General features: G+C 43.3%; 1 protein-coding gene across 5 annotated transcripts in view; it reads left to right on the forward strand.

The window, feature by feature from the left end:
* The window catches only part of LOC128695942 (zinc finger MYND domain-containing protein 11), a 208,081-nt gene that overhangs the window by 168,310 nt on the left and 21,748 nt on the right, over nucleotides 1–18,023 (forward strand). For all 5 annotated transcript variants that reach the window (XM_070093069.1, XM_070093070.1, XM_070093068.1 and 2 more), the window contains one exon: nucleotides 871–951. In XM_070093069.1, coding sequence (XP_069949170.1) covers nucleotides 871–951 — 81 coding nt within the window. The remainder of the gene's footprint in view (nucleotides 1–870; nucleotides 952–18,023) is intronic.

Here is an 18,023-nt window from a genome sequence, read left to right on the forward strand (position 1 = left end):
GATTTGTTAAATTTGTAATAAAAAATGTAATACAGTGACAGTAGTTTTTGTATATTTCAATACTGCATGCTGTAAAGTTTTCTTTCCTTCTTTTCCTTTAATGTAAGTCCCATGAAGCAAGTTAAGGACTCTTAATCCAAGGAAGTGGCAGTGCCCTTCTCTTTCTTGGATCAAACCTGATATAATGAAAATTCTTCCCTTTTACATTGCTTATATTTGTAGACTTTTAATGAGGGTGTAAGAGGTACAGATTTGAGCATCCAGTAGGAGTATGTGACCATATTAGAGGAGAGTAAGTGGATGTTAGTGTTATATATAGTTGGTTGTGCAGATGGAGATGGAACAAGGTAATATCTATAGAGAGACTATAGAATACCAGCTATCTGGACATGAGTTTTGAAAGATGGCAAGCATGGTGTCTGCATTACGACAATGGGGATAAGATGTGGGAAGATGCATTCTTTCTAAAACTGGCATATCTCACAGATTTTATTTATTTTTTTGCTGAGATCAATCTGATAACTGTTTCACTAAAAGGAGATATGGTGAATATTCTCACAGATCAAGACAAGGTTATCAGGGTTCTTTGTAAGCTCCAGCTTTACAAACATAGAGTTGACTCACCATTGGACTGTGATGTTTAGGTCTTCTAGAAAGGCATCTATTGGGAGTGAGTAATGGTAGATGTATTTTTCTTCAAGTCACCTTGAATTAGTGAGAGATGGCCAGTGAGTTAAAATATTATATATGGTACCTGCATTTTTTCTGCTATCTCTGCTTAAGCAAGTAATGTTAATTTTATTGTGTTGAAGTAGAAATTATTTGAGAAAGAAAAAGTATTATGAACTATCAAAGGTTTCACTTTAACAGATTGCACTGGAAGAATATGGTGAAAGAAGCAACAAGAGAACAAAAGACACAGAGAAAGCGATGAGAGACCTAGCTGACAAGGTAACATAAAAAATGACGTGTATGATAATTTATGTACAAAACTTTATTTTTTCCCCTTTCCTGGACAGTAAAATATTGGATGTTTTAGTTTACTTGGGCTTCTTTAAATAACACATAATGGATTAATTTTTTAATAGTTCTTAATAGTGGGAAGATTCTAAGTTTCTGCAAATATATAAAACAAACAGGAAAAAAGGTATTAACATTGTGTAGGGGTGAAGAAGAATAAGAGTGAAATTACAGCCTCTCCTCATTTGGCGACATACTTGTTTACTGATGACTTGGACTTACAACGGGCTCTCTGACCAGTATGCATACCTAAATAATGTATATTAGAGCTGATTTCCTCTATTCTGTTTATTACAATATACAGTACACTACTATATAAACATTTAAAAATATACCAGAAATGTTATAAATGGTGCAAAGGTGACATTAAAACAGTATCAAAGATGGTTGACACAAGCCCACTACCATTATAGTATGCTCCTTGTTTAGTAATGAATTCGTTTACTGACGTGGTCTTTGGAACAGAACTCCGTTGTTAAGTGAGGAGAGGCTGTATTTTTTATTGTCTGCATACAACTTAACATAGAGCCCTTGATAATAATAGATTTGAATTGTATTTAAATTTTTTATTGAGCCATTTTTGATTGTTTAGGATAGAGGAAATGTGTTAACAATGATACAGACACAAGAAAAAATATATTGAATAATTTTGTAATTATTATGAAGTTCCTTACAGTATTTGCAATGGATACAAAGTCTTAGTGCCAATAGCCAGAAACAAAAGATTGGAACAGAGAAAGCTTTTATTTTGACAATTGTTTATGCTCAGTGTGGAGCTTTATGAAGTTAATACAAGGAATATAAAAGCATCCTTATGCATATAACTGGAAAGGGCAGTGTCAGCATGAGGGTTCCCTGCTGGTGTGAGGACAGGGAAGAATATGTCAGTTGGAGGGAAGATGGATGGTGATGTAAAGAGAGGAGCTCTGCAGGAGGCCTATATGGGTAGTGCAACATCTGCAACAGTTAATTTTGTTGAGATGTTTACTGGTTGAGTTTCTATTTCTCTAGTATTGTGTGTGCCAGGGGTTAAGCCAAACTGAAAGCTCACAGGTACCATGCAAGAGATCACTAGACTGAGACTTAACAGCCAGAATGACAACAATTCTGGAGTATGCACCATCCCATTTGGGGGCTGTAACAGAAAGTACATAGGCAAAGCCTCCTGTACAGCTTACTAAAAATAATAATAATAAGAAAACCATCAGAGTGGGATGTTTGAATGTGCGTGGATGCAGTGCGAATGATAAAGAAATGATTGTGGATGTTAAGAATGGAAAGAAGCTGGATGTGCTGGCACTAAGTGAAACAAAGCTGGAGAGTTTCAGTGGGGAGAAATAAACAGGATTAGGTCAGCGATTTCTAATAGAGTTAGAGCTAAGGAAGGAGTAGCAATAATGTTGAAGGATAAATTATGGCAGGAAAAGAGGGAATATAAATGTATAAATTCAAGGATTATGTAGAGTAAAATAAGGGTTGGATGTGAAAAGTGGGCTATAGTAAGTGTTTATGCACCTAGAGAAGAGAGAAGTGTAGAGGAGAGAGAGATTTTGGGAAATGTTGGGTGAGTGCATGGGGAGTTTTGAGCTGAGTGAAAGAGCACTTGTGGTTTGGAACCTAAATGCTGAAGTGGGTAAAAATGTTGCGGAGAGAGTAGTAGGTAAATTTGGGGTGCCAGGGGTAAATGAAAATGGAGGCCTTTAATTGAACTATGTGTAGAAAGCGGTTTGGTAGTAAGTAATACATATTGTATGAAAAAGAGGATAAATAAGTATACAAGATATGATATAGCACCTAATAAAGGTAGTTTATTAGATCGTGTATCGGTGGATAAAAAATTGATGGGTAGGCTACAGGATGTGCATGTTTATAGAGAGGCAACAGACACATTGGATCATTATTTAGTTGTAGCTACAGTTAGAGTAAGGAGTAGATGGGGCAAAAGAAAAATGGCAACAGCAAGTAAGAGAGAGGTGAAGATTTATAAACTAAGGGAGGAGGAAGTTGGGGTGAGATATAAGCAATTGTTGGCAGAAAGGTGGGCTAGTGCAAGTATGGATAGTATGGGAGTTGAAGGGGGGTGGGATAGTTGTTAAAAATACAGTGTTAGAATTAGGGGCAAAAGTTTGTGGTTATAGGAGGGTGGGTGCAGGAGGAAAGAGGAGTGATTGGTGGAATGATGAGGTGAAGGGTGCTCCTCCCTTGACCCAGTAGTGAGTGATCTGGCAGAAGGTATAGTCACTTGTCAACCCCTCGGCTACGTTGGATCATCTGACCACAAGGCTGTTTTTACGACACTTAAGATCTCAACAGAACGAGGTGAGGAGTCCACCCGTACAACCTGGCTATGGGAAAGAAGTAATTGGCCAGCCCTTTGCTCTGAGCTCACCACCACCGATTGGAATGCTCTTCTCCAAGGGGATGTTGACAACCAAGTGAAAGCCTTCACTGGCCACATCCTTAATCTACAACAAGAACACGTTCCTCACTGGCAATATGTGACGAAGCCTACAGATCAGCCTTGGTTTGGCTTTCGTTGTAAAGAGGCTGCTACTGCTAAGTACAAAGCATGGCGAAGGTATAAGAGACATCCTACCACCTATAACAGGAACTTGCACAGGCAAGCCTGTAGGCATATGGGTGACGTTCAAAAGTGGGCCATTGCTAAATGAGAAGTGGACACAAAAAGGAAGCTAGCATCAAGTAGGGTAGGCTCCAAAACCTGGTGGTCCCTGGTCAAGGACAGACAAGGTTATCTGCCTGATGAACTCATTCCACCTCTAAATCGACAGGATGGGACCACCTCTACTAGTAGCCAAGAGAAGGCAGACCTCTTTGCCGAACATTTTGCTACCAAAATGCAAGTTCCTGATCCAGCAAGGGACCCTCCTTGGCTAGCTGCAAGAACTGTGTCCAAACTCTCAGTGGTGACAATAAGGCAGGAGGAGGTGCATTTCCTTCTTAAATCGCTTGACCAAGAAAAGGCTGTGGGCCCAGACAAGTTGAGCCCAAGTTTGCTGAGAAGATGTGCAGACCAGCTAGCAACACCTCTAACTCACATCTTTCAGCACTGCCTAGTACAGTGTAAATGGCCCTCTCTGTGGAAAGAGGTAAATGTAGTCCCTGTTCACAAAAAGAAGAGCAGAGCAGAAATCAGCAACTACAGACCAGTGTCACTCCTGTCAATCACTGGTAAGATCCTTGAGACAATAATCTCAAGACAAATGACAGAGTTTTTTTTGACTACCACTCACTACTTTGTGATCATCAATATTGCTTTAGGAAAGGTTACTCTGCTGCTGATCTATTGTTAAACCTCTCCACTAAGTGGCACCAGTCACTGGATGAATCCAAAGTCAGCTGTGTGGTAGCACTGGACATTGCTGGTGCTTTCGACCGGGTGTGGCACCAGGGCTTCTTAGCAAAACTTCAAGCACTGGGAATTGCAGGCTCTATGCTGTGTCTCCTCAGTGATTACCTTCATGGTAGATCTCTAAGGGTAGTTCTCAATGGAACTGAATCAGCAAGACATCCTATAGGGGCAAGTGTTCCACAAGGAAGCGTGCTGGGACCATTGTTATGGAATGTCTACTTCAACGACCTTCTTCATCTCATCCCAGAATCCCATGCATATGCAGACGACTGTACACTGACATTCACTTATCCAAGAGAAGAAATGCCAGCTGCTCTAAGCTACATCAATCACCAGCTAAGAGCTATATCAGCTTGGGGAAATAGATGGCAAGTAACATTTGCACCTGAGAAAACACAAATGATGATGATCTCTAGGCACCATGATGGCAATGCTGGTGCAGTAGTAAGGATGAATAGGAGGGTGTTGGCACCTGGAGAAGAAGTTCATATCTTTGGGGTGAAATTTGACTCCAAACTAACCATGAAGAACAATGTTGGAAATCTTGCAAACAAGGCAGCCAGGAAGCTTACAGTACTTCGCCGTATCTCGCATCTGCTTGACAGTAGGGGTAGCAAGATTCTGTACGAGGCACAAGTACGCTCATACCTTGAGTATGCTCCACTTTCTTGGTTTGCCTGCCCCCCCCCCTCATCTGCGACTGCTTGACAGAGTAGAGAACAGAGCAAGACGTCTCATCTCTCGCCCGGACCCATCCTGAATAGATCTGTCATTTCAGCAGAGCCTTCAACACAGGAGGGATGTGGGTGGCCTTACTGTTATGTACAAGGTCAGTATTGTCAAAGTACCACACTTGGATCCACTTCGAGGACAGCGTGAAACAAGCTTTTATGCCACAAGACGGGCAGAAAGCAGCAACTTCACTCTGGCTGTACCCTTCTCCAGAACATCACTCCATGTGAGATCATATATATTCAGGATGACTCGAGTTTGGAACACATTCGTACAGCATTATGATGTCAACGAGATAAAGTCAGTTGATCAAATGAAAATGCTGGCCCACAGATGGCTCCAACTTCATCCTGTTCCCTACTTGTATGTCTCATAACAATAAAAATGCTTTCAAATGAGCTGATGTAGGTAACAGCTCTTAGCTTGTCAATAAAGTTAGGAATCCTTAACCTAACCTTGTCAAACCCTGTGTAAAAAAAAAAAAAAGGTAGCTTATGAGAGATTTCTCCAAAGCAGAAATGATATAAGAAGGGCAGAGTATATGGAGAGTAAAAGAAAGGTGAAGAGAGTGGTGAGTGCAAAAGAAGAGCAATTGATAGAATGGGTGAGACACTGTCAACAAATTTTGCTGAGAAGAAGAAAAAATTTTTTTGGAGTGAGATAAACAGGTTAAGAAAGTCTAGGGAACAAATGGATTTGTTAGTTAAAAACAGAGTAGGGGAGTTAGTAGATGGGGAGTTGAAGGTATTGGGAAGATGGCAGGAATATTTTGAGGAACTTTTAAATGTTGATGAAGAAAAGGAGGTAGTAATTTCATGCACTGACCAGGGAGATATGACATCTCTTAGGAGTGAAGAAGAACTGGATGTGAGTGTGGGGGAGGTGCATGAGGCACTATGTAGAATGAAGGGAAGTAAAGCAGCTGGAACTGACAGGATCATGCCAAATGTTAAAAGCAGGGGGAAATATACTGTTGGAGTGGTTGGTATTTTTGTTCATTAAATGTATGAAAGAGGGGAAGGTACATTGGAACCTTGACTTATGAGTGCCCCAACATATGAGTTTTTCGAGTTCGAGCCATCGCTCAGTCGATTTTTTGCTCTGAGTTACAAGCCAAAATCTGAGTTATGACCGAGTTTCAGAATGTTACCACTAGTTGGCACAGTGAATGCCACAACATCCGCTCAGCAGTGCACATGTTTACCTCACCGTGGAAGCATTTCTCTTGTGTTGTGCTTGCATTTTGTGCAGTTATTTTGCCAAATTTTCTTTTTCTAATCATGGGTCTTAAGAAAGTAAGTGCAGAGGACAATGCTGAGAAGAAAAAGAGGATGATGTCCATTGAATTAAAGAATGAAATCATAGATAAACACAAGCAAGGAGTGCGGGTTGTGAACTTGGCCAGGCAGTACCAACGTAGTACTTCTATGATATGTACAATACTGAAGCAGAAGGAGTCGATAAAGGCTATAGCACCAGCCAAGCGATAAAGTGTAGCATTAAGAGTGTAGCAATTAAGTTCAGCAATAAAGTGTAGCTTTAAAAGTGTAGCAAGTAGCTTTTCTTTTCCACCCTCCACCTCTGCCAGCATCTGTTCTCCAAGGTAAATTTGTACACTTTATAAAACCAGTTTATTTCTTTACATTCTCTATTATGTTTTATTATGTTTTTATACAATATTTCTTATTTATAAATACATTGTTTCAGTGTTTTCCTTATGAAACTAGTGATCTAGTGCAGTTAGCCTCACAAACACTCCGTTTTCAGAAGGGTAAGAATGGTCAGAGCAGGAGCGGGAGTGGCCGCCACCACTCGTCACATAATGACATATTATATTCATTCTAGAGTATACACCTCTTCAAGGGGGGCTCCTTGGTGTGGTGAAGAGGCTCTTGGTCTGAGGCATTAGACCTGTTGGTTTCCTTCCTCAGACAGAACCTAATTACCCCAATCCCCCCTTCCCTATCCCATCCTCCCCATCCTCCCTTTTTTCCTTTCCTCCTCCTCCTCCCCACCCCTCCCTTTTGCCCTTCTTCTTTTTGGCCTTTGGGATTTTTCCCACAGGCACACTAGTTCATAGGTAGGGGAAAGGGTACTGGGGTCCATCCCATTCCGTTGAGGTTCTTGGTGGTGGCATAGTTTGCCGTGGGATCTGGATCGCCTGGGGATGTCCCGATCCCTCTCCGGTATCCCGGAAGGTGGCTTTGGGTGTCTTTCGGGCGACGGGTGTATCTCTGGAAGCCACCTTTCAGATTCCGGGGGTGGTGGCCAAAGGAGGTATGCTTTGTGGCAGATATCCGGCCGCCCTCTCTTTTGTCCACCGAGGTAGCTCGGCAGATGTGAGGTTGCTATCCCAGATTGCTGGTTTACTGGCATAAAGGGTAGGGTATGGCATGGGTTCCATGCTGCATCTGCGCTACTTGCGGTGCTGAGGTCCTCTTGGGCGCGGAGGGAGATTTCTGGCCCTTTCATTCCTCCTAGGAACTATCCCTCCCCGGTCCCCCCTTTTTTTATTCTTTTTAAAAACAAAAAGAAAGAAGTAACCTAACCATGGAGTCCCAAATCCATGATCCCGCTACCCCCGGGTCCCTTATTGTTACCGCACCCTGTTCTGACCTCGCCTCGTCTTTTGGCCACTCTTTGGACACTCCTAATGCCCCTGTACTTCTTGCTGGTGCTGTTTCCTTACCCGCTGCAGGTACCGGGGCTTCCACTGACTCCTTCGATTTGTCTGACCTCCGCTCTCCTTTGACTATGCTTCCGGCCTCTCCCTCTGTGGTGCGACGATTTTCGAATCACCAGCCCGTCTCACGTTGGATCGACTCTGGTCCCACTTCTAACCACCAACGACAATCTCGTGACGTTGTTACTTCGTTACCTTCCCATTCTACTCGGGAAAGACCGACATGTCATGCACCCCTTTCTCCACACTCAGTTTCGGACCACACAATGGACTAAATTCTTTACTTTACGACCGACTTCTACAGCCTATCTTTCTGACCATAGTATTGGCAATGCGCTCCTACGCCACGTTGGTAGAGATATTTCCTTTCATGCTCTTAAGAGTGGTACGCGCATCACCACAGTCCAGAATTCTACCCAAGCTCATGATCTTTCTCTTCTTTCACATATCAATACTATTCTTATCACTGTCGAAAAACATCATTCCCTCAATTCTTGTAGTGGTACTGTTATTCTGCCCCATACCATAGTCCAACAGAATTTCCAGACATGTGGCAGTGATATTCTCAAACATCTGGAACTCCAAGATCTCCCAATTCTCAAGGTAGACACTTATGTTCTTCCCGCCCGCGGGCGAAGACGATGCCCTTGCAATGTAGCTCGTTTAACTTTTGACAGCTGTGAACTCCCATCCTCTGTTTATGTAGCAGGACATCGGTTACAAGTTCAGAAGGTGATCCCTACACTGCAACAGTGTAGGAATTGCTGGCGATTTGGCCACTCAGCAAAATATTGCAGATCTATAGCCGAATGCCCAGTCTGTGGTGCCAATGACCATTCTAGTACATCTTGCAGTCGACCTCCCTCTTGCCTTAATTGTCATGAGGCTCACCCTTCGTACTCTCGCCGTTGCCAGGTCTACTTAAATGAGCGGGAAATTCGTTGCCTCAAAGAGGCAGGTGGTCTCCCTTATGCTATTGCAGTTTCTCATCTCCGCCTTTCTTATTCTCCGTGTTTCTTATTCTCCTGTTTCAAAACGTCCCCCCCACTTCTGGGGTCCCATCTTCTGCAGCCTCCTCTGCGGTTGCCAGTCCCATAGTCACTCCTGTATCTAATTCTTTTGCTGTCCTGGGCTCAGACATCCCTACTTCAACACCTCAGTCTGTCCTCACTTCTTCGTGTTCTCCCTCACATACCCCGGTATCGACAAGACCTCGTACGACACCTCCTCCCAATCGTCCCTCTACTTCTCAGAGGTCCAACAAATCTCCTTTAACCCCTCCTTCCCTTCATCCACCTCCACATTTTACCTTCCTGGTCTCTGTACCTAGGTCTTCCCCTTTCACTGGCTCCGTTACAAGTGTGGAGATTCATCCTTCTCCTCGTACTGTGCCTTCCTCCCCTGTCCCCTCCCAAGTTTCTTCCTCTTCTGCCATCTCCTGAGTTTCTGCCTCTTCTGTCCCCTCCCACACTTCTCCAGTTCTCTCCACCCTTTCACCCCCCCCCTACCTTGGTACTACAGTCCATTACAGCTCCAATCTTTACTCAAACTCCTCCTCCTTCCATCTCCAATATTGTCTCCCATACAACGCCTCTGAACTCCGAAACACTTGAAGCAATCTCTGAATATATTGCAGAGACCAAACCATCAATGGACACTGATCCACCCTCTGTTCCTTCTCTTTCCTCTTCTCCATCTGCGCAACTCCTTTCTTCACAACGCACCGTTCCTTCGCTACTTGAACGTTTTCCTTTGCCACTGCATGTGGACTTTTCTAACCCTTCTAGTCCGTAGGTACCCTTACCTGTGGATTTCAGGTATCTTTATCGTTGCCAATCATGGCCTATTTACAGTGGAATACTCGCGGCCTCAGGGGCAATCGGGGTGAGCTTCAGATGTTGCTCTCCCAGTTTTCCCCTGTTGGTGTTTGCTTACAGGAACCAAAATTACACTCTGCCGTTATCTATCCCATCTCAGGCTGATATTCCGTACCATCAGCTATTTGTTCGTACTTCGCTGCATTACACAGCAGCCTGTATCCACTTGCATAGGTGGTATACACTCTGTTCTTTGTATCTCTCTCCTTCTCGGGCATTATCTATCCCGGATATTGCCTTTCTTGTTTCGTCATTACCGCCACCACTTCTGTTACTTGGCGATTTTATTGCCCATCATTTCCTCTGGGGGGGGTCTTATTGTGATTCCCGTGGCATTCAGTTAGAGGCTTTTCTTGCTACCCACCCCCTCCATGTTTTAAATACAGGTACTCTCACCCATTTTGATCCTCGGACTCGTACTCTCTCTTGCGTCGATCTCTCAGTCTGCTCTTCCTCTGCCGCATTAGACTTCACCTGGTCTGTTCTCCTGGATTTACATGACAGTGATCATTTCCCAATCATTCTTACTTCCCATTCATATTCACCACCTCTTCATAACCCACGCTGGCAATTTGATCAGGCAAATTGGAACCTTTACTCACAACTAACTGTTTTTAGTGAGGTTCCTTCTTCATCCTCCATTGATGTGCTTTTACACCTCTTCTTGTCCTCCGTTTTAACCGCAGCTTCTCATTCTATACCCCAAACTTTGGGCAGGCATTCTCAGAAATGCGTGCCTTGGTGGTCTCCTGCTTGTGCTCGTGCAGTATGTTTGAAACGCGCTGCGTGGGGCAGGTACCGGTATAATAGAACCACGGAGAGACTTCTTGATTTTAAGCAGAAGCGTGCGATCGCTCGCCGTGTCATCCATGACGCTTAACTCACTTGCTGGCGAGATTATGTCTCCACCATCACCTCTGCTTCCTCTATGAGTGTAGTCTGGAAAAAAGTATGAAAACTGAGTGGTAAATATTCTCCTGACCCGGCTCCTGTTCTGCGGGTTGCCGGTGTTGATATAGCAAACCCACTAGATGTTGCCAATGAAATTGGCAATCTGGTCCATATTTCTCAGGGGCTCCATCTATGCCCCTCGTTTGTTTCCTCAAAGTCTGCCAGAGAGTTAGCACCCTTGGACTTTTCTTCTCTCGGAGAAGAACAGTATAATGTGCCTTTTACACTTCAGGAACTGGAGGCAACACTCTCAGCTTGCCGATCATCGGCAACTGGGCCCGACGACATTCATATTCGTATGCTACAACATTTACATCAGTCAGCCCTTGCGGTCCTATTATGCCTTTTCAATCTTATTTGGTCACAAGGAGTTCTTCCACAGCTGTGGAAATCTGCCATTGTTCTCCCTTTCTGCAAACCAGGTACTTCGGGACATGAAGCCTCCCACTATCGTCCCATTGCTTTTACCAGTGCAGTTTGCAAAGTGATGGAACGCTTGGTAAATAGACGTTTAGTGTGGTATTTAGAGACACACAACAGTCTCTCCACTCGTCAATATGGCTTTCGTATGGGCCGTTCTACCATAGACCCCTTACTACACTTGGATACGTATGTTCGTAATGCCTTTGCGAATAACCACTCGGTTATTGCCATAGTTTTTGACCTTGAGAAGGCATATGGCACAACTTGGAGGTAAAATATTTTGGCCCAAGCCCACTCCTTAGGCCTTCAAGGCAATCTACCATCCTTCCTTAAGAACTTTTTAACTGACAGACATTTCCGTGTTCGGGTTAATAATGTGCTCTCCCCGGACTTTATCCAAGCTGAAGGTATCCCCCAGGGATGTGTTCTGAGCACAACACTTTTTCTCCTTGCTATAAATGATTTGGCCATCCAATATTTGGTCATCACTCTATGTTGATGACTTCACTATTGCCTGTGCAGACGCTGACTGTCACTTCATTACAGTTTCTCTCCAGCATGCGGTTGACTGTGTTTCTAATTGGGCCACCACACATGGGTTTAAATTTTCCAGTACCAAAACTCACCAAATTACTTTCACTAGATGCTCTGTGATCTCCGATCATCCTTTGTACCTCTATGGCACCCGTATCCCTGAACGTGATACAGTTAGGTTTCTAGGCCTCCTCTTTGACCGTAGGTTATCCTGGAAACCTCACATTACCTCTCTGAAGACAACTTGTCACAGCCGGCTGAACCTTCTTAAAACCCTTGCTCATCTTTCATGGGGAGCTGATTGTTAAACTCTCCTTCGCCTACATTCCACCCTCATTTTATCGAAACTTGACTATGGTGACCAGATCTATTCAGCTGCCTCTCCTACTACTCTATCTAGCCTCAACCCTATTCATCACCAAGGATTACGTTTATGCCTTGGTGCTTTTCGCTCTTCCCCTGTTGAGAGCCTCTATGCAGAAGCGAACGTTCCATCCTTATCCGATCGCCATAATGCCCATTGCCTTCGCTACTATGTACGCTCTCATGATCTCCGCAGTCCTTCCATTTATAGAATGGTCACCAATATTAGTAGACATTCTTTATTTGTTCACCACCCCTGTTTGCTCCATCCCTTCTCTCTTCACCTACATTCGCTCTTGTCTTCTCTTCAATTTCCACCTTTCTATGTTCATGTAGCATCTCACTTTTCCTTACCCCCCTGGGAAGTTCCTGCTGTTCGAGTCTGTTCTTTCTCACTCCCTTGCTTGAAAGCCCAACTGTCTATGGTAGCGTCCCGCTCTCTTTTTCTTGACCGCTTCAACTCTCATTCTCATGCCATTGCAGTGTACACAGATGGCTCTAAGTCTTCTGACAGCGTAGGATTCGCAGCAGTGTTTCCGGACAGCGTCATACAAGGGCAATTACTATCTTCGGCTAGTATCTTTACTGCTGAATTGTATGCCATTCTTGCAGCACTTATCCGTATTGCATCTATGCCTGTGTCATCATTTGTGGTTGTCTCAGACTCCCTTAGTACTTTACAGGCTATACAGAAATTTGATACACCTCACCCCTTAGTCCTCCGTATCCAACTTTGGCTACGCCGCATCTCTACCAAGCATAAAGATATTGTTTTTTGTTGGGTCCCTGGTCATGTTGACGTATAGGGCAATGAACAGGCAGACACTGCTGTGTGGTCAGCAGTACATGACCTACCAGTTTCATATAGAGGTGTTCCATTTATGGACTATTTTGCTGCAATAGCTACCCACCTTCACACCTGTTGGCAACAACATTGGTCTACTTTACTCGGTAACAAACTTCAATCTATTAAACCGAGTACAGTGGACCTCCGGTTCGCGAAGTCATCGGTATCCGATAAATCCGGTATCCGAAGCATTGTATCGCAAAAAATTTGCCTCGGTTCCTGTTAAAAAACCCGGTATGCGATACGATTCGTACGAGACATGTCCATGTGTGGCCTGAACTGCCCCATGTGCACCAGTGTTTACAAGCCAGCCAGTGTGCATGCATCTAAGAATACATTCGGTACATTCCATATTATCCATATTATCACTGTTTTTGGTGCTTGTTTCTGCAAAATAAGTCACCAAGGGCCCCAAGAAAGCTTCTAGTGCCAACCCTGTGGTAAAAAGGGTGAGAATTGGTATGGAAATTAAGAAAGATTTTGAAGGGTTTGGGGCTAACCCTGAGAAGCCTATGCCAGTTGTGGAATCCATTGTGCCTACTTCAAAAATTAAGGAAATGTGTGCAAAGTGGGTTGAACTGCAAACCTTTATGGATGAAAATCACCCTAACACAGCTATTGCAAGCTGTGCTGGTGACTATTACAATGACAATGTTATAGTCCATTTTAGGAAAGTCATAAAGGAACGAGAGGTACAGGGCTCTATGGACAGATATGTTGTGCGACAGAAGCCCAGTGACTCTCAAGCTGGTCCTAGTGGCATTAAAAGAAGAAGGGAAGTAACCCCGGAAAAGGACTTGCTACCTAAAGTCCTAATGGAAGGGGATTCTCCTTCTAAACATTAAAAACTTCGACGCTCTCCCCTCCTCCCATCCCATCAATCATCACCATATCTTCATTAAAGGTAAGTGTCAATTATTCTATTGTGATTATTCTATTGTTATTATTGTTACTGTAATTATTTTATTGCGTTAAACTTAATATTTCATGTGGTAAAAGGTTTTTTTTTTTCATACTTTTGGGTGTCTTGCACGGATTAATTTAATTTCCATTATTTCTTGTGGGGAAAATTGATTCGCTTTCCGATAATTTTGCTTTACGATGAGCTCTCAGGAACGGATTAATAACGTGAACTGGGGGTCCAATGTACAGTGGACCCCCGGTATTCGATATTAATCCGTTCCTGAGAGCTCATCGAATACCGATAATATCGAAAGCCGAATCAATTTTCCTCATAAGAAATAATGGAAATCAAATTAATCCGTGCAAGACACCCAAAAGTATGAAAAAAAAAAATTTTGCATGAAATATTAAGTTTAATGCAATAGAATAATTACAATAACAATAAAATAATTGACACTTACCTTTAATGAAGATCTGGTGATGATTGATGGGATGGGAGGAGGGGAGAGGTGTTAGTGTTTAGAAGGGGAATCCCCTTCCATTAGGATTTGAGGTAGCAAGTCCTTTTCCGGGGTTATGTCCCTTCTTCTTTTAATGCCACTAGGACCAGCTTGAGAGTCACTGGACCTCTGTCACACAACAAATCTGTCCATAGAGCTCTGTACCTCCCGTTCCTTTACGATTTGTCTAAAATGGGCCACAACATTGTCATTGTAATAGTCACCAGCACAGCTTGCAATAGCTGTGTTAGGGTGATTTTCATCCATAAAGGTTTGCAGTTCAACCCACTGTGCACACATTTCCTTAATCTTTGAAGTAGGCACAATGGATTCCACAACTGGCATAGGCTTCTCAGGGTTAGCCCCAAACCCTTCAAAATTTTTCTTAATTTCCATACTAATTCTCACCCTTTTTACCACAGGGTTGGCACTAGAAGCTTTCTTGGGGCCCACGGTGACTTATTTTGCAGAAACAAGCACCAAACACAGTGATAATATGGATAATATGGAATGTACCGAATGTATCCTTAGATGCGCGCACACTGGCTGGCTTGTAAACACTGGTACACACGGGGCAGTTCAGGCCACACATGGACAGGTCTTGTACGAATCGTATCGAATACCGGGTTTTCAATCGAATACCGAGGAAAATTTTTTGCGATATAATGCATCGAATACCAGATTTATCGAATACCGATGCCATCGAATACCGGGGGTCCACCGTATAGGTTACTGGCCGTCTTCTTGTCACCAGTGCCGAGGTTGGGAGACTACTCTCTCCCATCTCCGCATTGGCCATACTCATCTTACTCATGGATATCTCATGGAGAGGCGCCCTGCTCCTCTCTGTGAGAATTGTCAGGTTCCATTATCGGTCAGCCACATTCTGTTAGACTGCCCACGTTATCAACGAGCACTCAGAATTTACCTCCAATGTCATCTTCGCTCCACTGCTCTCTCTTTACCTTCCTTTCTCTCTGATGGACCCACCTTTCATCCGGACTCTCTCATTGACTTTTTGACAACAACTGACTTACTTCACAAACTCTGATGATACCTTCAGCCCTTTCTACCTCGATCTCTTGCTACCCTCTACCCTGCACTATCCCCTGCCCCGCTGTTTTCTGTAACCTACTGATCGCCCCTCCCCCCTTCTGCCGCCCAATACCCTCGCTTCCTTTCCTACCCTGCAGCACTGTATAGCCCTTGTGGCTTAGCGCTTCTTGTTGATTATAATAATAATCTAGAGTATACAGTGGAACCCCAGTTATAGCCCATAATCCGTTCCAGAAGGGTGACCTAAATCTGAAATGGCCTAAAACTGAATCAATATTTCCCATAAGAAATACTGTAAATACAATTAATCCATTCCAGACACCCAAAAATATTAACAAAAAATACATTTTGTAAAGATTAACTATAATTTTACATACACAAAACAATGAGAAAGAAATGCAGTAATTTTAGTAATACATAAATGAACATTACATTCCTTTACTGAAGACTTGTTGGCATATGGAAGAAGGCGAGGAAGAGAGAGGGAGGACTGATTATTGTTTGGAAGGGGAATCCCCCCCCATATGGACTTTAGGTATCAAAACCCTCTCTGGGGTTCCCTTCTTTTACTGGCACTAGGACCAGCATTGTCATTGAACATGTGGCAGACACGACTTGCAACACTTTGTTAGGGTGATATTTCTCCACAAAACTTTGCACCTTCCTCCACTTTGCACAAATGACCTTAATCACAGAATAAGGCATGTTCTTCTCTCTTTTTTCCTCCTCCTCTGAAGCAGTTTCCTTAGCTGTGATCTGTTGCTGTTCCAGTTGAAGGTCTTGCAGCTCTTCAGTGGTTAGCTCTTTCCTGTGGTCATCCACCAACTCTTCCACATCCTGGCCACTCACATCCAATCCATGGACTTCCCAAAGCCACAATAGATTCTACAACAGTAGGGTTGTCAAGTGTGTGTGGGGAAGTACCCTTGCTGGTGTGTGGGGAAGTACCCTGGCTGGTGTGTGGGGAAGTACCCTGGCTGGTGTGTGGGGAAGTACCCTGGCTGGTGTGTGGGGAAGTACCCTGGCTAGTGTGTGGGGAAGTACCCTGGCTGGTGTGTGGGGAAGTACCCTGGCTGGTGTGTGGGGAAGTACCCTGTCTGGTGTGTGGAGAAGTACCCTGTCTGGTTGTCTGGTGTGAGGGGAAGTACCCTGGCTGGTGTGTTTGGAGAAGTACCCTGGCTGGTGTGTGTGGGGAAGTACCTTAACTGGTGTGTTCTTTCTGGAATTCTCTTGTGTTTCTCGCCTTGTTTACCAAAGGGCTGGCACTCTGAACTTTCTTATTTCACAGTTGCAGTCAACAAAAAAACACCAGACACAGTGGATGAAGCCGCAAAGTATTCCTAATCCAACAAGAGAGATGCACAGAGTGAGTGTGATATGTGTGAGGAAGAGTGTCGCCGGTCGGTTGTGACGCATCTCATACGGCCTACATCTGAGAGCATGGTCAATATCCAGAGCAAAATTTCGCTGATAAAAGTGCTCGATTTCCAAATTGGCCTATTTCCACAATGGCCTGTAACTGGGGTTCCTCTCTATATCATGTTTCTGTGTTATTTATATTGTTTATTATGTCATATTAGATCACTTGTGATAGATAAATAAGCCATGGAGTTGATATTAGCATTATATTGAAGTACAGCGGACCCTCATTTTTCGTAATTAATCCGTTCCAGAAAGTGTGACGAATGGCGAAATTGACTTTTTGCAAAACCATTTTCCCCATAAGAAATAATGTAGATCTAATTAAGCCGTTTCAGACCAAAAGTATTAACAAAAAAATATTTTCTTTTACATGAAATATAGGTTTACATACACAGAAAACAATGACACATGAAGAATAAAACAATAATAACATCATACTTACCTTTATTGAAGATTCTTGTTAGTGTATGAATAAAATATGTCATAATGCACAGTGGTCCCTCATTTATCATAATTAATCCTTTCCTGAAGGTGTTACTATTATCGAAATCTACAATTTTCGAATCAATTTTCCCCATAAGAAATAATGTAAATACAATTAATCCGTTCCTGACACCCAGAAGTACTAAAACAAAAATTTTTTTTACATGAAATATAGATGTAGTACATAAACAATACAATGGCACATGATGAATGAAACATTAACAGCATAACACTTACCTTTATTGGCGATTCTTCTTAGTGTATGGAAGACTGGAGGAGGAGAGAGATTGGATTATTTACAGTTTGGAAGGGTAATCCCCTTCCATCAACACTTCAGATACCAATTGCTTTTCTGGGGTTACTTCTCTTCTCTGTTTCTTAATGCCACTAGGACCAGCTTGAGAGTCACTGGAGTCCTGTCTCGCAAAATAACTGTCCAGAGTGCTCTGTTTCTGGCGTCTCTAACAATTCCCTAAAATGGGCCAAGACTTTGTCACTGTACATGTTGCCAACATGACTTGCAACAGCCTTGTTAGGGTGATGTTTCCCCATAAATCTTTCCATCTTACCCCACATTTCAAAAATCTCCCTAATTTCTGAAGAAGGCAACGTCTTCCATCTCTCTTCCTCTTCCTCTGCAGCAAGATTCTGAGCTGCGATCTGTTGCTCTTCCTGCTGAAGCTCTTGCAGCTCCTCAGTGGTGAGCTCTTTGTTGTGGTCTTCCACCAACTCTTTCACATCCTCCAAACTCACATCCAACCCCATGGAACTCCCCAGTGCCACAATAGATTTAACAACAGACATAGGCTCATCAGGGTCAGCCCCAAACCCTTCAAAATCCCTCTTGTGGACACAA

The sequence above is a fragment of the Cherax quadricarinatus genome, chromosome 41 (genome assembly GCF_038502225.1).
Source record: "Cherax quadricarinatus isolate ZL_2023a chromosome 41, ASM3850222v1, whole genome shotgun sequence".
Lineage (NCBI taxonomy): Eukaryota > Metazoa > Arthropoda > Malacostraca > Decapoda > Parastacidae > Cherax > Cherax quadricarinatus.